Genomic DNA, 24,722 nt, shown 5'->3' with positions numbered 1-24,722 from the left:
TCTAGAATCAAACAGAGATGCCAACTGGGAACAGAATTAACAACGTTGCTTTCCTGCAAAGGGCCCACGTGCCTTTGCTGCTCTTTTAAGCCTTCTGGGAGGGGCCAATCATCTCCAGGCCTTACTCCCGAGTCGTCCCTTTTGTTTTAACTGTTCTTGCCTTTTGACAGCTGCGCATGCGTGCACTAGGAAAAGGCTCCTTCTGTTCCTCTGCCTCTCTGCTGTCTGACTCTGGAGGCTCCGGAGTCTGCGCATAACTCCCAGATGGCCCTGGCCCCAGCTCTGCCTCCGACACAGAGCCCTCGTCCGGGCCTTCCCCAGACTCCAGGACTGGCCCATGTTCCTCCCCAGCCTCCTCACTGTCCGACTCCACTGCCAGCTCCGCAGGCTGCTGGCAGACCACAACAAAAGGTTAGAAAAAGGCAAAGCCGGATGAATGAAGATAAACTTTATATTTATTTCAAATCCTTGGAAAATACATAGCTGCTACTTGTTGAGATGTACCTTCAACATTACGTCCTCCCCCAGCCTCCCTTGAAGAACGGAGAGGAGAGGGAAGAAGGTGAGGTGAGGTGCAGAAAACCACATACCCCCTTGCATGAAATTAAGAGCCATCATTCAGCAGCCAGATGGAAGCACAGGCATAACTGCACTGTCTCCCGGGCGCTGTATCTTGCGAGCCACGAACACCAACCGGCTTCTCAGACTGATACCCAGGAGTTCATCAAAGCCACATCTGCTGTTGCTGCAGGTTCTTGGCAGCCAAAGTCCAACGCTCCAGCCACTGTTGCAAAGTGAAGCCATAGCGGAGCTCGTGAGGAAGAACAAGCTGTCCTGGCTGCTCCCACCTAGACAAGAGATGGAACATAAAAGATGTACAAATGCGGCACACCTCCTGTCAGAGTGCGTACAAGCTTTTACTACGTGAGACAACCCAGGAGCAATAACAGCAAACAGAGGTTTGTAATAAATAGTGGTTTTATCTACAAAAGGATATATACTGTACATACTCGTACTATAGGCAGAAGTCAAACAAACAGCAAATTATAGCAGGGAAGAACACACGGCAAGCGAGACACCCAAACAGGGCTTCTTATTATTATACAGGCTCTTAAAGGGATAACAGCCAAAAACCTTGCTGACTCATTCTCATCATTACATCAGTGCATCATTGCATCATCCTAGCAGCTGGTCAGCTCTTAAAACACTACCCCTCTCTTGGACCAAGCTCTCAGTACCTGCTAGGTAGGGTCCGTTCGCTTACCAGGTATCGATAACAGCTTGGATCTCAGGTCGACGCTTGAGGAGACATTGGCACTGATCCATCGTGCGTTGGATACAGGGCAGGAGCAAAAAGGCTTGTTTCTGATCGTGGGACTGCACCTCTCCCACCAAGGCTGGGGACAGAAAAGGAAAAGAGCTTAGCCATTATTCTGCTTTCCATTCGAGCAGGTCCAATGCTTGCAGACTGCCTGCTCTAGTCTCTGCAGTTTTCTCGGCAAGGTTTTTCGTTAGTGGTTTACCATTGCCTTCTGAATAGGGCTGAGAAGCAGTGACTGGCCCAAAGTCACCCAGCTGGATTTGTGCCTAAATTGAGACTAGAACTCACAAATCTTCTGGTTTCTAGCCTGATTGATGCCTTAACCCAGGGGTGTCAAACACAAGGCCGCATCCAGTCCACAGGGTGCTTAGATCTGGCCCTCGTGACAGCTCTGGAAACAGCAAAGGACTAGCACATGGCGCTCCCGAGCTCCATTTTAGCTGGTAAAGGGCTGCAGGAGGCCGTCCCAGCTGAAAACGGATATCGGGAGCCCGTTTTGCTGGCAGAACGCTCGGGCCACTACAGGTGCCCCTAGACTGGCTCTCCATTTATTTTTACCCTAAGCTTAAAAGCAAGACTTGGAAGATAAATAAACAATAAAACAAAAGGAATAGGAAATAAACATGTTCAATAAAGCCAGCAGCATAGTGGCTTGCTGGCTTTATTGTCTTCAATGTCAATGACAATTTGCATTTAAAAAATGCCTTAAAGGTACCGATAGAAGTGAATATTTGCAGCTCAGGGTTGAACTGTGGGGGTCCTTGGTGCTCTCTGAGCTGGGTGGTTTTCTGGCACTTGGTATCATCATCACTGCTAGCGTGGATGAAACATCTGCAAGAAAACCACCAAGCTCAGAGAGCACCAAGGACCCCACTAGCCTTAAAGGTCCTTTTTACATTACCCAAAAGGATGTATTTCATTTGGGAGTGCCATAGAATCAGAGGCGCTATCAAGAAAGCTCCATCCATAGTATCTCACAGCTGAACCTAAATAGCAAGAGCAATAGCACTTACGACTTATATACCGCTTCACAGTGCTTTACAGTCTCTCACTAAGCAATTTACAGGGTCAGGCTATTGCCCCCAACCATCTGGGTCCTCATTTTACCCACCTCAGAAGAATGGAAGGCTGAGTCAATCTTGAGCCAGTGAGATTCGAACTGCCAAATTGCAGGCAGCCGGCAGTCAGCAGAAGTAGCCTGCAGTACTGCATTCTAACCACTGCGCCACCAAGGTTCAAGGCCCTGCTCACTGCAGAATACATTGTGACTTGCCGTGTAATGAAAAACAACCCCAACCAGATCGGCAAAATATAAAGAGAATCAATACAAAATGTTTTATCGTTGGTATTTGGCACCTTCTAGATTGGCAAAAATATATCCAAATTTAAACCCCAACTGTTGGAAACGTAGACAAAACCAAGGTACCTTCTTTCATACATGGTGGCTATGCTCCGAAACAAAAAAATATTGGATGAAAATACATAGTTGGATGCAGGAAGTAACAGGCTCCCAGATAGAATACACACCGGAATTGTTTCTTTTAGGAACAATAAAAAGGAATTATGAAAAAAAAACCAACGTATATCATCTTACACATGACAACTGCGGCAAGACTGGCCTTTGCACAATGTTGGAGAAGCACAAATACACCTTCTGAAGACTTAATAAATAAAAAAAGTATTGGATTGCGATGAAATGGACAAATTGTCGCTTGAATTGAAAGGACTGATGGACTCGGATTTTTATGTAATATGGGAGAAATGGTACAATTGGATCGAAAATAGAAAAATGGGGAAAAAACAGACAAAATAGAATGGTAGATTTAGTAAAAATTTGTACAGAGTATAGCTGAATTGTAGTGTGATGATATGTAAATGGTCACAGTCATGCACAAGAAGTGAATAAGAATTGTTCAATTTGTGGAAACTCAATAAAACAATTTTTAAAAAAAAAAAAAAAAAAAAAGAAAAACAACCCCAAATGGAGATGAGGCGAAAGTACCACACGTGGAGAAATAGTATCAAACGTTCGCCTCTCAAGTATAGCTTTTAGATTAGTGGGATAAAGGATGGGGGAAAGGGTCTCCTTTTCCTTACAGAGTGGGACAGGAAGAGAGAAAGATTGGAACTCTGAAGTAGGATTATGACCTCTGTGTTTTGGAAAACTTCCAACGAAAGCTCCTAGGGTCAGAAAGAAGAAGCAGAAACAGCAAAAAAAAAAAAAAAAAAAAAAAAAAAAGGGGGGGGGGGAGAAATTTCCCTACCTGGTACATCGGGCTCTGGGGCACTCTCCAGCTGGTGCTGCAGGTTTCCCAAAGCTCTTTGCTTGGAGCTCAGCCGGGCACACAGGTAAGCAATCATCTTCTTCAGCTCAGCCAGATGGAGAAGGAGCTGTTCGGGAGCCTAAAAGGGGGTGGGGGCAAGATTAAGAAAGCAGAGGCGCAGGAGTGAGAAAGCACACACAGATACCATATACGACAATGCACAGATTAGAGCAGAGGTCTTCAAACTTGGCAGCTTTAAGACTTGTGGACTTCAACTCCCAGAATTCTCCAGCCAGCTATGCTGGCTGGAGAATTCTGAGAGTTGAAGTCCACAAGTCTTAAAGCTGCCAAGTTTGAAGACCTCTGGGTTAGAGGAATGTGAAGTGGGACACCAATTCAAAAAGAGGCAAGAAGCGACATTCTCCGCTTAGGAAACAAAAGCAATGAATGCAACATCGGAGGCTTCCAGTACGGCAATCGCCTTTACAGGAAAGGTTTTGTAACTGTGGTTCAGAGCGAGTTGAATACAGGTAATCCTCGATTTACAACACTTCATTCAAAGTTACAATGGTACCTGAATAAAGTAACTTATGACCCCCCCCCTTTCACTGTTAACAACCTTTATGAAAATGTATAAGATGGAAGGGAGGGTGAAGAGAAGGGTCCCTAAAACAAATCCAAGTGAATTTCGTCTGTTTCATCTTTCTAGACGAATTCAGCAAATTAAACCAGAGAAGGCACACCCCTACCTTATAAAGGGGAAAGCTAACTCCATTGCAGACATTGAGAAAGGCCCGATTTTCAGAGAGTGCTGTCCGGCTTAAGTGATGGATGGAAAGTTTGTGGGCTGGGATGTGTTCAGACCTGGAAGACCGTGACAAAAAGAAGAGTTTTTTTTCCTCCCCCTGCAATTGAAGCTACATCATACGGACCATCGTTAAGTCATGCCAATCCTCCGTGCGTGAAAAGAAAAATCAAGCCTATTTTATTTTTATTTAAAAAAAATCGGGGCCAACAATGCTGCTGAAATTTTGCATCAGAGAAAGGCAAGTGCCAAGAAAGGTTAAAAAAAATGATGTTCGGTCAACTTCATTTGTAGGAAATGACCCTCGGGAGAAGAAAAAAACAGAATTATTTTACTGCTTTTTAGCGAGAGCCCATCTGCTTTTCATCCTCCCTCACCAAATGGCAGCCACTTCCTCAAGCCATCCAAGTCATTTCTCCCAGCTGATTTATTTCTCAAAGAGGGGGAGGGGAAACAATGGGTAGTCACCTAGGGCTCTTTCGAGCTTTGGAAAAAAGGAAAGTCTCTGGAAAAAGGATTCAAAACATCCCCACCCCCACCCCGTCAGAGTTACACCCAGCCACACGGAGACGCCTGGAGATGACTCACCCAGCTATCTGACGGGTCAGCAGACAAGGCAGGGCGATGCTTTTGAAATGCTGGACCTCACGGCCTACCCTGTCGTGAAGCTGCTGGGTCTCCAGCTGCACCTGTTGCGCCTGAGGGAGCAGTTTTTTCTGTATGAAATCCTGGATCTGAAGGAGAGACGCTCCGTAAGTCAACTCAGTGGTGGTATTTAGCTGGTTCAGGCGAAGAATGTGGGTCCCGCCCCGGTGCTATGCCGTCCTATATAGCCACATTTTCGAGGCTGGGCACATGCGTGGAAGGTGCACGCCGGGCACGGCAAACCGGTGGTAAAAATATGTGAAAGCCACCTCTGAGTCAACGGGATTACGAATAAGCACAGAAATAATTTTCCGTGAAGCCGGTTTGCCAGTAATCCCACGGCTTTTTAGAAAGTGTTGTGTTCAGAACAGAAGGTGGTAATCCAGGATTTCTCAACCTTGGTTAACTTTTTAAGATGCGTGGACTTCAAGTCCCAGAATTCTCCAGCCAGCCATGAATTCTGGGAGTTGAAGTCCACGCATCTTAAAAGTTACCAAGGTTGGGAAACTGTTGTCATTCTGTATGCTGCATCTTAATATCTCAAATCTTAAAGGAGTGAAACGGGATGAGCGAAGGCCTCTCTCTGACAGACGGGGCGAATGGCCAATCTCACCTCAGCTTGGTTCTTGCGAAGTTGGGATTTGAGAAATGAAGTGCCTTTGATAAGGACCCGAATATGTTGCTGTTTCTCATTCTGTGGGAGGAAAGCAGAGAAATAAACCCCCGGGGAGGAAAGTCCCTCGATGAACGATTGCATTCTCCATTCCCTCAATACCGGGAGTTTGACTAGGAAGAGTTTTTATCCTTTTTCCAAGTGCTTCCCTGACACAAACAGGTATGTATGCGTTCTTCAAACTTAAAATTGCTTTCAAAACTTAACAAGGCCAAAACTTGCGAGATGTTGATTTTTTTTTTTTTAATGAGAGTCCACCCACTGAAAATGTTTGAAAAAGTCTGTTCTCAGTTTTAAAAGGGCCATTTAAAAAAAAAAAAAGTAAATGATTGCTCAGGGAATGATATAAAACCACGAAATAAAACAACTGCCGACCTTGGACCTTGCCTAACAGTTTCCTGAACTTCAAGCTTGCTGTCATGCTCCTGTTGGAGCCTGAATCTGCAGACGAGGATGAGCCGGAGCTGGAGCCGAGGAATATTGAGGGGGCGGCTTCGGAGGAACGTGGGGAGGAGCAGGATGAGGCAGCCCAAAGCCCCTCAGGATTGGAATGGATTGTTAGCAGGGAGGAAGTGGGGTGGGTGGGTGCAGGATGACCGAGAGAAGGCAAGCAGCGGACACGAGGAGCGACGGAACTCAGGCAATGAGCAAGGACCACCCCCTCTTGATCCCCAAGCACAGAGAATGGACAGACCCAATGACTCGGGAGAGCGCCCCACTCCTCTTCACAAGGCACACCTGGGGACTGAGATTGAAGGAGGAATGTGGGGAGGGGCGTTTGTTGGGAACAAACCACGGGTGCTATTCAGCAGGTTCTGGAGAACCGGTAGCGGAAATTTTGAGTAGTTCAGAGAACCGACAAATATCACCTCTGGCTGGCTCCCGAGTGGGGTGGGAATGGGGATTTTGCAACATCCTTCCCCTGCCACGCCCACAGAACCAGTAGTAAAAAAAATTGAATTCCACCACTGGAACAAACACTGAATTTGTAGAATTTGGTGTGCTAGTACAGGCATTTGGAGTTTGCAGGACTGCTTGCTTCTTCCTTGCTTCATGGACTCATTTCCTGGTTCCTTTGCTTTGCTGGACTGGGTGCAGCCAGAGGCTGCCATGTTTTGTATGTGTGTGTGTGTGTGTGTGTGTGTGTGTGTGTGTGTGTGTGTGCGTGCTTTGCTCTGGGACTTGCCAAGAACGTGGGAGCATTTGGGGGGGGGGAAATTTGAAGCATTAAAGGGGAGTTTGAACCCTCAGCTGGCTGTGTGACCTTCGCGCCTTGTCCTGGGTCATCACACCTGCCCTCCTCCTCCCTCCCGTTCCTTTCTCCTCCTTCTGCACACCTACCACCAAACGGCGGAAGTCCAAGATGCGCTGGCGTTTCGCCTGCAAGTTCTGCAGTTCTGCGTACCGGGCCTTCACGGCTTCTTCAAGTTCCTGGCACCCCTGCAGCAGCCCATCCCTGTATCCTCGCAACCTCACCGCCCGGAGCTCCAGCTCAAAGACCGTTCTGGATTGCGAGGGGAAAGGACTGAGTCAGACCAACTTACAGATCCGGTTGTTTCAGTAGCCATTGGGGAATTAAGTACAGGCGGTCCTCGACTTACGACAGTTCATTTAGTGACCGTTCAAAGTTACAACGGCGCTGGAGAAAGTGACTTACCGTTTTTTACATTTATGACCTTTCTAAGCGTCCCTGTGATCGTGTGGCCAAAATTCAGATGCTCGGAAACTGGTTCACACTTACGGCCGTTGCTGTATTCCATGGTCGTGAGATCCCCTTTTGCAACACCATTAATGGGGAGGCCAGATTCACTTAACAACCGTGTGGCTAACTTAATAACTGCAGTGATTCACTTAACAGAAAAAAAAGGCAAATAAGGTCGTAAAATGGGACAAAACTCACGTAACAAATGTCTCGTTTAATGACAGAAATTTTGGGCTTGTGGTCGTAAGTCGAGGAACTATCTTGACTTATGGCCACACTTGCGACTGGAATTTCCATTAGTATGATTTTTTTTTCTTTTTGGCCTTGGTTGTTAAGCATATCACTGCAATTGTTCAGTGAATCACACTTAATAATGAAGCTAATCTTAATTTAATTAATGAAGCAAATCTAATTTTGAATGAAGGGGAGCTCAGTTAAGCAGATCTGGCTTCCCCCACTGATTTTACTTGTGGGAAGCAGACTGGGAGGTTCGCAAATAGCTATTATTGGACCCTGGGACGCTGCAACAGTTGCTAAATACGTGTCAGTTCCCAAGATCCCAAATTTTGATCATGGGGATGTTGCAATGGCCATAAGTGTGAGGATGGTCGTGACTTATTTTCAATTGCTGTTGTAGCTTCGAACAGTTGTAGGTTCAGGATTCCCTGATGGCCTGGCAGGCCACCCTAAAACTACCCTTACCCAGTCATGGAATAGAATAACAGAGTTGGAAGGGACCTTGGAGGTCTTCTAGTCCAACCCCCTGCTTAGGCAGGAAACCCTACATCACTTCAGACAAATGGCTATCCAACATCTTCTTAAAAACTTCCAGTGTTGGAGCATTCACAACCTCTGGAGGCGAGTTGTTCCACTGATTAATTGTTCTAACTGTCAGGGAATTTCTCCTTAGTTCTAAGTTGCTCCTTGATAAGCTTCCATCTCTTCTTGTCCTGCCTTCAGGTGCTTTGGAGAATAGCTTGGCTCCCTCTTCTTTGTGGCAGCCCCTGAGGTATTGGAACACTGCTATCGTGTCATCCCTAGCCCTTCTTTTCATCAGACTAGACATACCCAGTTCCAGCAACAAAAACGCAAATCTCATTCACCATCATCATCTTCATTGAACGACCCCATAATCCCTTGCAGGGTGGAGTCTGGGCAACTGAATGGAGTTAGCACAGTGTTTTAATGGCCGGATGCCTTTCCTGTCACCAATGCAGAGTTTTGTTCAGCAGATATATTCTCAGTGTGCCCAGAGAGAGAAATATCTGCCTCTACCTAGGATCGAACTCACAGCCACCTGGTTGTGAGGCAAGAGCTCCACCTCTAGGCCATCGCACCACTCCTTCTCATCATTCCCTCGTCAGGAGCCTATTCTGGAAGAGTCTTACCTGGCCAGGATGGAGCGCTCCGATCCGTCAGACAGGAGACCGTGCATCTCTTTAACTAGGGCTTCAAGACGTGACAGCAGGCCTTTCTCTTCAGCATGTAGGGGAATCTGCTGCACACAGAGCATCTCGCATTTGCTCCAGCCCTCCTGTCCCATGCAAAGAAGAGAGACCAAGATGAGAATTTTTCCCTGTATAAAGGTAAAGGTTCCCCTTGCACATATGTGCTAGTCGTTCCCGACTCTAGGGGGCGGTGCTCATCTCCGTTTCAAAGCCGAAGAGCCAGCGCTGTCTGAAGACGTCTCCGTGGTCATGTGGCTGGCAGGACTCAACGCCAAAGGCACACAAAATGCTGTTCCCTTCCCACCAAAGGTGGTCCCTATTTTTCTACTTGCATTTTTTTATGTGCTTTCGAACTGCTAGGTTGGCAGAAGCTGGGACAAGTAACGGGAGCTCACCCCGTCACATGTCACTAGGGATTCGAACCGCTGAACTGCCGACCTTTCGATCGACAAGCTCAGCGTCTTAGCCACTGAGCCACCATGTCCCTTTTCCCCTGTATAGTGTACAGGAAATCCACCAGGTGAATTCAATCAGAATGTTCCCCCCAGAAACAAGCTGATGTAAACCTCACTGGAGCTGCTCTGGCTGTGAAATGAACTGTTCTAATGGCAAAAACGGACTTTTGGAAAAATATGTTTTGAGATCCGATTTATTCACCTGGATAAGAACCCGGACAGAAGGTAGCTTGTCTGCAGAATCTGAGACGTCTTGCAAGTGTGTGCTGTCGTAACGGAACCTAAGAAGAGGGCAGAATGAGGCTCGCAGATTTTACATGTCGATGGGAAACCCGGCGCCAAGTTTTATTTATTTATGAAATTTATATGCCACCCATCTCACTGAAGTAGCAACTCTGGGCTTCCACATCCACAAATGGCAGCTGGGCTAAGAGATGTATGCGTCTTGCCCAAAGGCATCTAGTAAGTTCTAAGATTAGGAGTTGAATCCAAGTCCTCTTTTGCATTTGAGCATGCAATTAGGGACTGGAAAGGAGAAAGGGAAAGAGGAAAGACATAGAAAAAGAAGGGAAGAGGGGAAGAGAGCAAGGAAGGAAAAAGAAGGAAAGAGGGGAAGGAAGTAGAAAGGAGAATGAAGAGGGAAGAAAAAAGAAGGGAGGGAGAGAGGGGATTATGAGACTGAGGGAGGATCTGAGGGAAGTCCTGCCTTAGCATTTGGCCACCACAGGTGCCTCTAACACAAGTAATGTTGAGCAGGCCACGCCCTCTCCCGGTCACCCCCGCCCTGCTCCCCCAAGGTCAAACACAACCCTGATGTGTTTGTCAATGAAATCAAGTTTGACACCCCTGATCTAGTGGGTTTCATATTGTTATTTCTACATTTTTACATCCAGAAATAATTTTTAATATGGTAAATATCAACAAATGTAACCCATACAAGCAAAAGCTCTTTTGGCGTCTTCCATCGTTTTAAAAGTGGGAAGGGCTTCCAAGAACAGGAAACGCTATTCTGCCATATACTGGCCTTTGGGCAAAGGTTTACCTAGCAGCAGTACTTTCGTGAGTGGGAACTGGCTTGGTGGCATGTAAAACTTCCCACAATTCCCCTAGAGCTTTGGGAGTGGCCTAAGGCATTTGGGGAAATCTCACTGGTCCTAAGTCAGCCAGCTGAAAATGGAAAGTATTATGTGCATGTTAATCATAATGTCAACTTGCAAAGCTTTCAAGTTGCCATGAGCAGGAGGGAGGGAGAACTGAAGTGAATTCCATACATTCTTTCTGACCACAATCAGAAGGAGGGTGTTAGGTTTCACAGCCAGCCAAAGTGGTTAATTGGAGAATGTGATTTATGACATGGCCAGAGAGGAGGGGAGAGACAGGGTCTAGGGGAACGTAAATCTACGTAGGATCAGTCCTAACTGCATCAGAGTATTGCCGGAATGGTGCTCCTAATAAATGAATATATTTCCTTTGAAGTTTGGATCATGGCTCATGAATTAATTAGGGCATCTTTCGGAAACTTGACACATGACTTCAAAAGCAATTCCATGAGGATACTGAATATTCTTGCTAGCAATGGAGATGCCTTCAGTTTTACCCTGGGAAGGACACCATCATCAAGTCCTTCTTAGCCAAAGGTCAGGACCTACTTGAGAGCGGCCACATCTTGGGAGATGTTGATCTTGTCCGTCACCTCCTGCAGCTTCATTGTGTTCTGACGGGCCAAGTGCTCCAGAGCTGAAAGGATATGGGCAGGAGGATGGGTACCGACAACTTTCTGTAGGAAGATGCAAAACAATAGCTGAGATATTGTCCTTCATCCAACCTCTATGCCGAACCTTTATTGCTTGCAGCTAGCAATATCCGATATCTGGACTAAAGAGCCATGGTGGCCCAGTGGTTAGAGTGCAGTACTTGCAGGCTACTTCTGCTGACTGCCGGCTGCCTGCAATTTGGCAGTTCAAATCTCACCAGGCTCAAGGTTGGACTCAGTCTTCCATCCTTCCGAGGTGGGTAAAATGAGGACCCAGATTGTTGGGGGCAAGAGGCTGACTCTGTAAACCGCTTAGAGAGGACTGTAAAGCACTGTGAAGTGGTATATAAGTCTAACTTCTATAGACTGCTTGTGCAAGTTGAGTTGCATGCTCACGCATGTGCGCCTGCCAGACGCTCACATGGCCTGGTTTTGAACAGGCCATGGCCCAGTAGTGGGCTGTGGCCCAGGGTTTGAGGACCCCTGATATAGCAGATCTTACAAGTATGGGTTACCAAGAGATCAAATGCAACCCCCCGAGTGGACCAGGTTAAAAATGTGGATTCTTTTTGTCTGGAGCATAAAATAATCACCTTGATCCCTGCAGAGATTTATGGCTATTATTATATCATTGTGGTTTATCATTATGTATTCTTCTTGTGTTGGATTTTAATCTTGTATTTGCTACTCAGAATATTTCTGACTCCCAGAATTCCCCCACAAGTCTTTAATTCTGAGAGCTGAAGTCCACCCATTTTTCAAGATGCCAACTTTGAGAAGTAGATATGTTTCTGCTGTATCTAGCAGCCTTGCTATTGTCCAGTTAAGCATTCTACTTTTCTTAAGGAAGGCGTAAAGAGCATCTCCAAGGCTAAAAGTGATTGTTTACCAATGCTGTGTACTGCAGTGCTTTAGGTTCTCTTTATCTGACTGAACTACAGTCCCAGCAGCCCCAGCCAAAGGGACCTGGGAACAATGTCTGTAAGGCATTAGTTTTCCCCACTCTTGCTCCAGTATGCTAGTCTGCCTTACCTCCACGGTGCTCAGCCAATGTTGGTAAGTAATATTCATCTCTTCCTCATTTGTCTCTCTGCCAGGAAAAAGCAAAGAAACACATGAATAGGATAGGATAGGATAGGATAGGATAGGATAGGATAGGATAGGATAGGATAGGATACAATATGTGGTGGATGTGCCCAGAAGCTAGAAATTACTGGAATAAAATTAAGATATAGTTGGAAGAAATGATTCAACAACATATTGACTTAAAACCTGAGCTATTCCTATTGGGTATCCTTCCAGAGAAAATTAGTAAAGAAAATATATATTTGATTATACATGTAATAACTGCAGCAAGGGTAGTATTTGCGCAAAGATGGAAAGCAGGGAAAATCCCTTCGGAAGGAAAACTGATTTAAAAAAAAATAGATTGTGCAGAAATGAATAGACTAACCTTGAAAATTAGAGAAAGAGAAGACACAGAATATTTTAAGATATGGGGACAATTTTTTCATTGGTTAGAAAATAGATATGGACAAATAATTTAATAATTAAATAAGACAATAATATAATAAAAATATTGTATTGTAAGAGGGATGTTTTTTTTTAAAAAAAAGGAAGAAAAGAGGAGTAACAAGAGGAAGAAGTTGTTACTGAAGAAACACCGAGATGACACACAGAATGACTGATGTATTATGTGTTTGTTTGTGTATAAAACAATAAAAAACTTTTTACAAAATAATAATAATAATAGACTAGACTAGACTAGATTAACAGAGTTGGAAGGGACATTGGAAGTCTTCTAGTCCAACTCCCTGCTTAGGCAGGAAACCCTACACCACATCAGAACTCTAAAGAGGAAGCTAGTGTGTGGGTGTGTTCACACATGACAATAGACCTGTCTTGTTTTCTAAGCCAAAGGCACCATTTGCAGGAAGGTGAGAGGAAGGGGCCTTACGGAGAGCTCCCAGAGATGCTGTTTTCAAAGAGGCTCTTCAGGAATTGGAAACGCAGCTGGCAGCTTTCCTGGACATCCCTCTAGGGGGGGAAAAAAAGGCATAAAACCTGGGTTGAGCCTTTTATACAATCTGTATCTTTCACTTTTCCATTCTTTTAGACTTTACTTTTTTTGCGGTTGTTAACCAGCGCAAGCAAGTTGGTATTCAAACATTCAAAATACCTGTGTCGCCTGCATCTTAAACTGAAGGGCAACCATTTGCACAGACTCATCCCCTGCGCCTGTCTTCAAACAGGGAAGGAACACAGGGCAGAAAACATCCTGCAGCCAAGAAGGCTCCACACCCATTTGCACCACTCAGGTGACCCTGAGGACACAGACAAACCTCCAAGTGGCCTCAACGACTCTCTAAAAATGTCTACGGAGGTTCTCAGTCATCCAGGTCATGGTTGTCCCAAAGGTGCTTTTTTCAAGAGGCACCTGGATGCAACTGTACTACTACTACTACTACTACTACTACTACTACTACTACTACTTCTTTTTCTTCTTCTCTTCTTCTCCTCCTTCTCCTCCTCCCTTCTCATCCAAGAAGCTTCTTAAGGAGGCCATCTATGTCAAAATTGTACAGCCCTCTCTCAACAGAGGGGGAGGGACAGGACATCATTTCTCTCCAATCTACAACACAGTCCTTGCAACAGTTCCAAGAAGGCTCCACACCAATTTGCACCACTCAGGTGAGCCTGATGACACAGATAAACCTCCAGGTGACCTTAACGACCTGCAAAAAGAATGCAAATGACCAGCTGTCTTCAAGGAGGATAAATCCTTCCATTCTCCACCATCCAGTCAGAGCTGAAGCAGCTTCTTGGATGAGAAACGAAATGCCTTCGAAGAAAAAACAAAAAAAGTCCAGTTGGCTCTTGAAAATGGCACCTTTGGGACGACTCTCTAAAAAGAAGGCAAATGACCATCTGTCGGCAAGGAATATAAGTCCTTCCATTCCCCACTACCATCCAGTCAGAGCTGAAGAAGCTTCTTGGATGAGAAGCAAAACGTCTTCAAAGGAAAAACAAGAAAGTCCAGTTGCCTCCCGAAAAAGCATCTTTGGGTCAGATGAAGATGCCAAAGGTCAGGTGGAAGCAGCAGGGGCAGCAGAGTGTCCAAAAAATGCAGAGATGGGGAAGGGGCAGTTGAAGCATATCCTGTAGTTGTTAAATATTGGCGCAGGGGTGCTGCAATGGCCCTAACTTAGAGGACTGGGCACCAAATACCATTAATGTAGTGCTGTTGCAACTTTGAATGATCACTGAACTTCTTCCCAAAACTGTGGACCCCCCCAAGTATAACTTAAAGCCTTTCTCTCTCTTTTTTTTTTCCTTACCAAGACTTCAGGCTCCAAGATGGGGAACCGAGGCTCTGGGTGTCTGCCACCAAAAGCCACGACCGTCTTGGCTTTCCTAAAAGAAAACCACAAGAGAGTTTTAGATGGACCTCTGCTTCCCACGCTTGAAGGCCACAGAGATTCTTCCCCAGGCCAGCTGGCTGAAAAGAGATCAGCTTGGTTCACACATTGTGCTAATGCATAATGGTTCAGAACCGGTTTAGCGAATTTGGTGTCTTCCAAAAACATGGACTTCTACTCGCATAATGCTAATGTCAGGGTTCCAAGTAACACCCCCAACGGAAGAAAACTCCAAGGCTTGAGTTTCCTCAAAGTTCCATTTTATTAGAGATGTCATATTGGCACATCTGGGAAAACCCAAATCTGAAAGCTTCCAGGTTTTCCCCACCCAAAGGAAAGTCCAAGTCCCTGCCCAGCACCTACATGTCCATCACATGGTCCCATTAAAGCATCCCAACTGGAGATGCCTCCCAGTCACACCACTTTAGGTGTAGGGCAAGATGTCCTTGACTCTCTGAGAAAGGGATGTTATTATGACTACATATCACCCATGCTCCATACAATCCCCCCTCCCAGTTTCTCACAGTAGTAAACGTGGCAGGCCTGAAGATCCAACGAAAAAGATGGCTTCCAGGCCTGACAGCCTTAATCATTCTAGGATTCCACCCTTCTGGAAATTACCACCTAGGGAAGGCTGCCTTAGCATATCACATGAATCCAGTGTATTGTGTCTACTCATTAATCCATGGTTAATCAAGCCACAGTTTAGTACATGTGACCAGGGGTGAAATGCTCCCAGTTTGGACCGGATCGCCCGATCCAGTAGCGATGGAGGCGGATGGTTCGGAGAACCGGTAGCAAAAATCCCTGCCCCCCCACCCCATGCCCAGCTGAGCCGCACAATCATCAGAGGCTTTTTTTAAACTTTTAAAAGCATTTTTTCTACAACCTCTTCGGCCAAAAATGCTTTTAAAAGTTTAAAAAAAAAAAAAAAAAAGCCTCTGATGATCACGCGGCTCAGCTGGGATCTTCAAAGGCTTTTAAAAGAAAAAAACCCTTTTTTTCTTTTAAATGCCCCTGACGATCCAAGCTGAGTTGCCTGATCGTCAGAGGCATTTAAAAGAAAAAAAAGCCTCTGCCAATCAGGCAACTCAGCTGGGATCATCAGAGCCTTTTGAAAGCATTTTTTAACAACCTCTTCGCTGAAGAGGTTGTAGAAAAATATGCTTTTAAAAGTAAAAAAAAAATTAAAAAAATGGCCACGCCCACCCAGTCACATTACCCCAAGCCACGCCCATAGAACCGGTAGTAACAAATTTTAGATTTCACCACTGCATGTGACCCAAAATCACCCTTTCTTCCTCCATCACACTAGCGCTCCACCAGCTAGGAAGCTGCCGGATCCCCTCTTGCCAAGGAGGTAGAGGGATCTAGAAAGTGAGCCCGTACTTCTCCATCTCTTCCAACTGCTCCAAACGTCCCTTGACCTGGGCACCTTTCTTGTGCAACTGCTGGCGTTCTGCCGTGACCCGTGTGGAGTAGGCCTTCAGGAGCAAACTGCGTCGTTTGGCATCCCAGATCTGAGTCGTTTCCAGGGTGACCTCTAGATGCCAAGGAGAACAATACGTTGCAAATCAGGGTGTGTGCAAACATGAACAGCTGAGCCTACAGCAGAGGCTCACTTGTTCTATGGGATGTGTTTCGATGGCTGGGATTCAGCCAAGGGGGCTTATAATCACAGCCCAACCGTCCTCCGAGGAGTTTCGTGATGGAGGCAAAAGTGGTTTTGCTGTTTGCTCTCAACTATCAAGGAGCCTTGATAGTACAGTGGTTTAATGCACCCTGTTATTAACACAGCTGCCTGCAATTTCTGCTGGTTTGAATCTCTCTAAGGCTCAAGGTTGACTCAGCCTTCCATCCTTTCTAAGGTAGGTGAAATGAGGACCCAGTTTGTGGGGGCAATAAGCTGACTTTGTATAAAATATACAAAAGAATGAAGGCTATTGCTTAACGCATTGTAAGCCGCCCTGAGTCTCCAGAGAAGGGCGGCATATAAATCAAATTAAAAAAAAAAAAAAAACTCACCGCTGGCTACGAACTCACGCTGTGCCAATTCTATCTGAAGGTCCAACTGCTGATCTTCTTCCTTCAAGCGAGAGATGGCCTGGATTAGATGCTTGCGACGTTCTTTATCAGATTCAGAGGCACTGGGCTTGACCTGAGAAGAAAGATCAAACTGCAACGTTACCAAGAAGGCCCCACTATCCATCTTTTAGCTCTTGCTTCCTACTTGAGCAGGGTCATAGAATTATCCCTCCTGTTCCTTCTTTCAGAGGTCAAAAGTTGGAAGCCCATGCTTGCTGCGATGGCCATAGCTGACACTTCCATCTTCCCTGAGTCTTCACGCCACCCGGTTTTGGGTCGACGTTCAGGGCTCAGGACCCTGGACAGCACCCCGGTATCCAGGGAGCTGGTGGATTTTTAAAGCAGATTTAAGTTAATGTCAGGGTTCCAAGTAACACTCCCAACAAAAGAAAACTACGAGGCTTGAGTTTCCTCAAAGTTCCAGCCATCCAGGTGCAGGGCAAGATGTCCTTGACTCTCTGAGAAAGGAATGTTATTATGACTATACTAGCTGGATACCCATACTTCGCTACAAAACTATATGATGGGGCTTGACAAATTGATAGTTACAGCATGAAACTTAATGAGTAGTTACAATAGGCCTCTCTTCTACCCTTCTCTCCCTCAGCCTTGCACCACAGAGGCCTCTCCTATCTTATCCCCTTCTCTCCCTCAGGCTGGCCCCATTGATCCTCTCCTATCCCCTTCTCTCCCTCAGCCTTGCCCCACAGAAGTCTATCTTATCCCCCTTCTCTCCCCCAGCCTTGCCCCACATGTCTATCACATGGTCCAATCAGGAGCCTGAGTGGCGCAGCAGACTAATGCTACTGTTAAAGGTAGTATTTAGCTTCCAGCTGCCTGAAATTACTGCAAGTTCAATTCTCACCAGACTCAAGGTTGACTCAGCCTTCCATCCTTTCTAAGGTAGGTAAAATGAGGACCCGGTTTGTGGGGGTAATAAGCTGACTTTGTATAAATATACAAAAGTATGAAGGCTATTGCTTAACGCATTGTAAGCCGCCCTGAATCTCCAGAGAAGGGCAGCATATAAATCAAATTAAAAAAAAAAATCAAAGCACCATCCCAACTGGAGATGCCTCCCAGTTCCAGCCCTCCAGGTGCAGAGCAAGATGTCCTTGACTCTCTTGAGAAAGGAATGTTATTATGACTATATATGACCCGTGTTACACACAATATCCCCCCTCCCAGTTTCCCACAGTAGTAAATGTGGCAGGCCTGAAGGCCCAATGCAAAAGGTGGCTTCCAGGCCTGACAGTAATTTTTTTTTTTTTAATTTGATTTATATGCCGCCCTTCTCCGAAGACTCAGGGCGGCTTACAATGTGCTCAGCAATAGCCTTCATCCTTTTGTATATTTTATACAAAGTCAGCTTATGGCCCCCACAACTGGGTCCTCAATTTACCTACCTTAGAAAGGATGGAAGGCTGAGTCAACCTTGAGCATTGGCGAGATTCGAACCCTGCAGTAATTGCAGGCAGCTGGTCTTAATAACCAGCTTAATAACAGGGTGCCTTAGACCACTGTACTACCAAGGCTCAATTTTCTTTGGAGGACCAGAAAAGTTCTTGCAGAACCTGTCACAGAAGACGGCCCATGTCATCCACACCTCTTTACAGTAGCTGTCAACAGTTCTGAGACAGGGATCTTTCCAAATGGTGGAAGCCATATCCTTGACTCTCCTGCTATTGCTGGATTCCAAATGCCACCAGCTGAAGGTTGATGGAGGACATAGTAGTCTAACATCAAGAGAGCCACACTCCCCCCACCTTTAGCCCAAACCTTTGGAGACAAAGCAAAATTTTCACCTCGCTTTGTTCTTACTCACCTCGCCCTTTTCCATCTGCTGATACCTATGTGACAAAAAATAGGATCAAGGACACAAATCTTTAACTTGTTTGGAAATCCTTTGGGATCTCTTTCTCTTTCTACCATTAGCAGCAGCCGATTTAAACAACCGAGGTGTTCTAAGACTCTATTGTTCTTGCAATACTTTTCATTGTTTTGCTCCAACCAATGGGAAGTATTGGGGGAGAAATAATCATGATAGTTGAGGGTTTCAGGGTTAACCTCTCAAGCCCATGAAGGGAACGAGAGATGAAAACTGGACTCTATTCAGAAAAAGGGTTAAGGAAAGGATACCACAGTAAGTTCCCACGAATCTTCTTGACGGTCCTGCAAGACAAGCAAGATGAAAGGGTTCAACAGAGCACAGGATATACCCTTGAAAAATGTGCTTAAGGTGCAGAATAATATGGGTCAAACTAACAGAAGTCAGCCCCATTGCAAAGAATGTTGTGCTGGAGTGCTATCTACTGTATTTTTCGGACTATAAGATGCACCGAAGTATAAGACGCACCAAGATTTCGAAGAGGTAAACAAGAAAAAAAAGTTTCTGCCCTCCTCGGCCCCCAGGAGCACTCTGTAGGCATCCCAAACCCTCTGCGTGTCCCATTTTGCGAAAAACGGGCCCATTTTCCGCAAAAATTGGATGCACAGAGGGTTTGGGAGGCCTGCAGAATGCTCTTGGGAGCTGGGGAGGGCAAAAACACCTCCATTTTTGCAAAAAACGGGCCCATTTTTGGCTTCCCAAATCCCTCACGAGTCACATTTTTGCCCTCCCCAACCCTCAGGTCTCCTCAACCCTCTGCGCATCCTGTTTTTTGCGAAAAATGGGTCTGTTTTTCACAAAAACAGGACACGTGTGGCAGGGTTTCTTGAGGCCAAAAATAGCTGTATTCGGTGTATAAAACGCACCAACATTTCCACCCTCTTTTAGGGGGAAAAAGTGTGTCTTATACTCCAAAAAGTACGGTATATACTTGGAAAACAAAGGGAAAGTGACACTGTGGCTGGATTTACATATCAGGCTAGGCTATGCTAATGCTCAATTTGTGGTTGAATTAAATTGAATTTAAAAAGGAAACAACAAAGGAATGGAAATGAGGGGAGGAGTAGAGAGGGGAAAGTAGGGTAGTTGGGAGGTGAGAAGAAGAGAAAAGAATGGGAAAAGGAGAGGAAGAAGGAAGGGGAAAGAAGAACAGGAGAGAGGGTAAGAAGGGGAGGAAGAAGAGAGGAGAGGGGAAAGAGGAAAGGAAGTAGGAAAGGAAAGGAGAGGAGGAATGAGGAAAGAAGAAAGAAAGAAGGAGAAAGAAGGGAAGGGAAAAAGGAAAGGTTGTAGTAAGACAAAACAAGGAAATGGTAAAAGAGCAGACCCGAACAAATAATTAATTACCTAATGGGAGTTAAAGAAGAAGATGAACGAACAATGTATAAGGATGGATAAAAGACTGTATATTTAAACATGTTGATGAAAAATAAAAATAAAAAACTTTTTTTCACAAAAAAAAAAAAGAAAGAAAAGAAACTTTGACAGGTCACCAAATGAGCTCTTGTAAGTCAAGGACTACCTGTATCCGATCTCCATCTTTGTATTCCTACCTCTGATGATGAACGTGGCGGATGATATATTTCCAGATGTCAGCACACTGACCTGAGCACATCCTGGGAGGGGTGAAGAATGAGAGGAAGAAGTAAAAATCTATGATGTTGATAATTATATCATACAAGTTCACATATTTCTCAAAATATTTCCATTTGTGAACTCCAGGCTATTAGAACTATACCCATAATCCTATCCTGAAACAGTATTGATATTGCTGTCTGTTAACTATGCTGCAAAACAGCGTCTGCAATTCCTGCATCGGATGAGGAGATTACATCTTTCTCCTTCTATCCTGGCCATTTTTTACAGAGACAAGATTGAGAGCGTTTTTTAATAAACCGCATCACTGTTTGGTTTGGTGGCAGCAGTGCCTCAGATAGAAAGTCCATACAGAGAGTGGTGAGGGCAGCCGAGAAGATCATAGGAAAGTCACTTCCTGGTATTCAGGATGCTGCTTATAAGCGCTATGTACTTAGCCCTCAAAGCATTGTTAGAGACCCCCCCACACCCCCCCTTCATGGTCTGTTTCTGTTGCTCCACTCTGGGAGGAGATTTCAAAGCATTTCTAGCAGAACTACCTGATTCTGTAACAGCCTTGTTCCCTATGCCATCTGTCTGGTAAACTCGCAAGAATTCTTTTTCTCGCCACATGCATGTATACATACGAACTAGATTGTGTTGTTTCTCTGTGCCACATCATATATGTGGATATATGCATAATTTTGTACTTATTTATTTTGTCATGGTTTATGTAGTGTATATTGGAAGTGATCCTTTCGAGAGCTGCATGCAACGAAATTTCATTCTAATGCGCAATTTTGTATATATTTATTTTGTCATGAGCTGCATGCAGCAAAATTTCATTCTAATGCATAACTTTGTATTTATTTATTTTGTCATGGTTTATGTAGTGTACATTGGAAGGGGTGACCCTTTGAGAGCTGCAAGCAGCGAAATTTCATTCTAATGTTATGCCGATTAGTGTAATATTCAAAACCACAATAAAGTTATTCTAAGTTCTAAAACTGCATGACCAACTGTATATAAGAAACGGATTCGTCATTGGCAATCGAGGGCCAATTATTTTTAATTAATAATTTAATAATAATTATTAAAAATAATAGTTCAGTCATCTTTTCCTGGCTAGGTGGCTCAGTGGCTAAGAGCCTGTCGATCAGAAAGGTCGGCAGTTCGAATCCCTAGTACAGGTCTCCTGCGTGAGCAGGGGAGGGGTTGGACTAGATGACCTCCGAGGTCCCTTCCAACTCTTGTTACTGTTGCTGTTAACCCATATTAAGGTGCAAGCGAACATAGCCCTGGTAGGAGAGGAGCGTCCCACCTTCTCTAGCCCAGCCTTGCAATGCTTCACCGCGCTTCGTATAGGTTTATTCTCACTGCACTAGACTGGGGAAGAGCAACTTTGCACATGCTCAGAAACACTCTCGCCCCTTTCCCACCCACCTGCGCGCGTCTCTCTCGGAGGGAACTTTGCCCGGAGGAAGCTTCATCTCTTCAGCCGCCCAGCGCCTGAGGTCCTGAGCCAGCGATGCCCCCGTCTTCCCCGCCCTCCTCGCCGCCGCATTCTCCCCGCTCGCCATCGCCCGAAAAGCCGCCTCAAACTCCGGCGCCCTTCGAGACGGACTCCGCCTCCCGCAGAGCACGCTGGGAAATCCCTCTTCTCCTCTCCCCATCCCGCGCGCGGGGCTTTCCTGAGGCATTTTTATGTTGAAGGCCTTTCGCGATGCCCTATGGGACGTGTAGTTTGTTGGCCACCCGCGGCTAGGCTGAAGAGCCAAGAGGGAGGGAGGGAGGTGGAGTTAACAGCTGTCATTGAGCAACGGCTGTTTCCGCGGGGGGCGACGGGAGTTGTGGTCCAAGAGCCTGTGGAGGCTCTTTGAAAGTCCCATAGGGAGAAGACGTTGGACTCTTGCAACTGGATTGTGTTTTTTTATTATTATTATTTGCGCCTGAGAGTTGCAATAAACGGAGCAAGGTGTTTGTCAAATTAAAAGAAACTATGGTTTTAAAAAAGTAATAAAGCTAAGCTGCTCAAGTCTCTTAAGTGCAGGGGTCTCGAACCTTAGGCATTTTAAGACTTGTGGATGTCAACTCCCAGAATTCCCCAGCCAGCCATGCTGTGGACTTCAGTCTCTTAAATGTAGGGGTCTCGAACCTTAGGCATTTTAAGACTTGTGGGCTTCAACTCCCAGAATTCCCCAGCCAGCCATGCTGTGGACTTCAGTCTCTTAAATGTAGGGGTCTCGAACCTTAGGCATTTTAAGACTTGTGGGCTTCAACTCCCAGAATTCCCCAGCCAAACATGCTGTGGACTTCAGTCTCTTAAATGTAGGGGTCTCCAACCTTGGGCACTTTAAGACTTGTGACGTCAACTCCCAGAATTCCCCAGCCAAACATGCTGTGGACTTCAGTCTCTTAAATGTAGGGGTCTCGAACCTTAGGCACTTTAAGACTTGTGGACTTCAACTCCCAGAATTCCCAAGCCAGCCATGCTGCTGGGGCAGGGTTGGGTTTCATTTATCTTTACTACTGGTTTGCAACGGGATCACGCGCGCGCGTGCTCACTTCGCTTGCATGCGTGCCATGCTTCTCCACATGCGCAGATGCCAATGACATCCGGGGCAGTAGATGGAGCCTCCTGCTGGTTTTACTACCAGTTCTTGCGAACCGGTCTGAACCGGGGGCAACCCACTGCTGGTAGGGGGAAAAGCCTTTCATATCTGGGTTGCAAAAACCCAAACAGCCATTTGCTGGAAAGAGAGAAGCAGATTTTTCTGTACTGTTTGCCTATGGTGCTGTTTGGAGTTTTGCAACCTACATATAGCAGCTGCCCCTATATAGAAAACAGTGGAGTTTTCTCATTTATTAGGGTACTTTAAAACTCCCAGTTGTACTCAACCAAACACCTATGAATGAATGCAAGTCTTACAAAATGCCACGCATCCTTCTCTCCAATGAAAGAAATCTTTGTTAAATTCTGTGTCTTTGGTTCTTTTCAGTGAAGGGGGTGATGCCCACAGCCTTTGGAATGCAAAGTATGTGCTTTACCAAGGAGCTGTGATTTGTTTTCTAGAACCATCCCTCTTATTTTCAATGAAGATTCTGAAAAACAGAATGCCCTTTTCCCCAAAGCCGAGGTTCAAGCAAACCGTCTGCCAAATCAAATGGAATTTTTATTACAGTCAAAACCAGCATAAGAAGGGCGATTTAGAGATGATTAAAAAGTACAGCTACATCGGAGTCTTACAAAATAATGAAAAGCTAGAAGATAGAAAATATATGTATTAAAATAGAATAGAATAGAATAACAGAGTTGGAAGGGACCTTGGAGGTCTTCTAGTCCAACCCCCTGCTTAGGCAGGAAACCCTACACCACTTCAGACAAATGATTATCCAACATCTTCTTAAAAACTTCCAGTGTTGGAGCATTCACACAACTTCTGGAGGCAAGCTGGTTCCACTGGTTAATTGTTCTGTCAGGAAATTTCTCCTTAGTTCTAAGTTGCTTCTCTCCTTGATAAGTTTCCACCCGTTGCTTCTTGTCCTGCCCTCAGGTGCTTTGGAGAATAGCTTGACTCCCTCTTCTTTGTGGCAGCCCCTGAGATTTTGGAACACTGCTATCATGTCACCCCAGTCCTTCTTTTCCTCAAACTAGACATACCCAGTTCCTGCAACTGTTCTTCATATGTTTTAGCCCCCAGTCCCCTAATCATATTTGTTGCTCATCTCTGCACTCTTTCTAGAGTCTCAACATCTTTTTTGCATCGTGGCGATCAACACTGGATCCAGTATTCCAAGTGTGGCCTTACCAAGGCATTATAAAGTGGTAGTAACACTTCATGTGATCTTGATTCATATACAAAAAGAAAACAAGAGTGTAAAAGAATCCAAAAGAAGAGGTAGAAGCATTAGATGGGAGAGTATAAGGAAACATAAAGGTTAGTATGTGGATATTATGTGATGGGATGTACATCTTCAAGAGCAGTGAGGAAAGGTTTTGGCAACATTTGAGTTTTCTCAGAAAGAAGCCCATATTAAGAGAGAGTGCAGTCTGGTTCCAGATACGGAGGAGGGAAGAAGTTCAGCTGAGCCACATCTTAAAATCTTTCAGGATATACTTAGCATATTAAAAAGTTATAACTTTAGTTTGGCAAGATTCTGTCCATTAGGTGTAAGCAAATGAAGGATTGAACTCCGTGGGATCTAGCTGGGTCATCTCTGAATTTGGGCCTGATAGGAAGACTACAGATACTCCTCAACTTACAACAGTTTGTTTAGTGACCGTTCAAAGTTACAACAGCACTGAAAAAAGTGACTTATGACCGTTTTTCACACTTATGACCTTTGCGGCGTCCCTGTGATCAAGTGATCAAAATTCAGATGCTTGGCAACTAACTAGTATTTATGATGGTTGCAGTGTCCCGGAGTCATGGGAATCACTTTTGTGACCTTCTGACAAGCCGAGTCAATGGGGAAACCAGATTCACTTAACAACCGTGTTACTAACTTTACAACCGCATTGATTCACTCAACAACTGTTGGGGCAAGAAAAGTTTTAAAATGGGGCAAAATTCACTTAACCACTCTCTTGCTTAGCAACAGGAATTTTGGGCTCAATTGTCGTAAGTCAAGGACTACCTGTATCAAATTACAAAGCAGTCTAATATGGCAAACTAGATGCTTATTTAGTCT

At 45.2% G+C, this 24,722-nt stretch overlaps 1 protein-coding gene across 1 annotated transcript; it reads right to left on the bottom strand.

Moving 5' to 3' along the window:
* Window positions 1-437: 437 nt before the first annotated feature.
* HAUS5 (HAUS augmin like complex subunit 5) lies at window positions 438-21,863 on the bottom strand. Its single transcript, XM_034423692.3, has 19 exons — window positions 21,474-21,863; window positions 20,009-20,071; window positions 18,710-18,742; window positions 18,396-18,420; window positions 16,511-16,643; window positions 15,875-16,028; window positions 14,405-14,480; window positions 13,024-13,103; window positions 12,099-12,156; window positions 10,963-11,090; window positions 9,516-9,594; window positions 8,799-8,944; window positions 7,050-7,212; window positions 5,649-5,729; window positions 4,979-5,124; window positions 4,335-4,449; window positions 3,586-3,724; window positions 1,265-1,397; window positions 438-848 (listed from the first exon to the last, which is right to left on the bottom strand). Exons 1-19 carry the CDS (start codon window positions 21,728-21,730, stop codon window positions 725-727), a joined length of 2,133 nt encoding a protein of 710 aa, XP_034279583.2. The 5' UTR covers window positions 21,731-21,863; the 3' UTR covers window positions 438-724.
* Between the last annotated feature and the right edge of the window lie 2,859 nt (window positions 21,864-24,722).

Source organism: Pantherophis guttatus, chromosome 10, assembly GCF_059756535.1.
Source record: "Pantherophis guttatus breed Tessera chromosome 10, ASM5975653v1, whole genome shotgun sequence".
In the NCBI taxonomy this organism is placed as follows: Eukaryota; Metazoa; Chordata; class Lepidosauria; order Squamata; family Colubridae; genus Pantherophis; species Pantherophis guttatus.
This window is presented reverse-complemented; position numbering and strand designations above follow the sequence as displayed.

Bases quoted from the DNA above. Each gene is read 5' to 3' on its own strand.
- HAUS5 (XM_034423692.3), bottom strand. From the start codon at position 21,730: ATGCCTCAGGAAAGCCCCGCGCGCGGGATGGGGAGAGGAGAAGAGGGA. The intron at 18,421-18,709 runs GTATCCTTTCCT...TTTGTCACATAG, and splicing joins ATTCGTGGGAACTTACTGTG to GTATCAGCAGATGGAAAAGG. The intron at 4,450-4,978 runs GTGAGTCATCTC...ACGGTCTTCCAG, and splicing joins CTGACCCGTCAGATAGCTGG to GTCTGAACACATCCCAGCCC.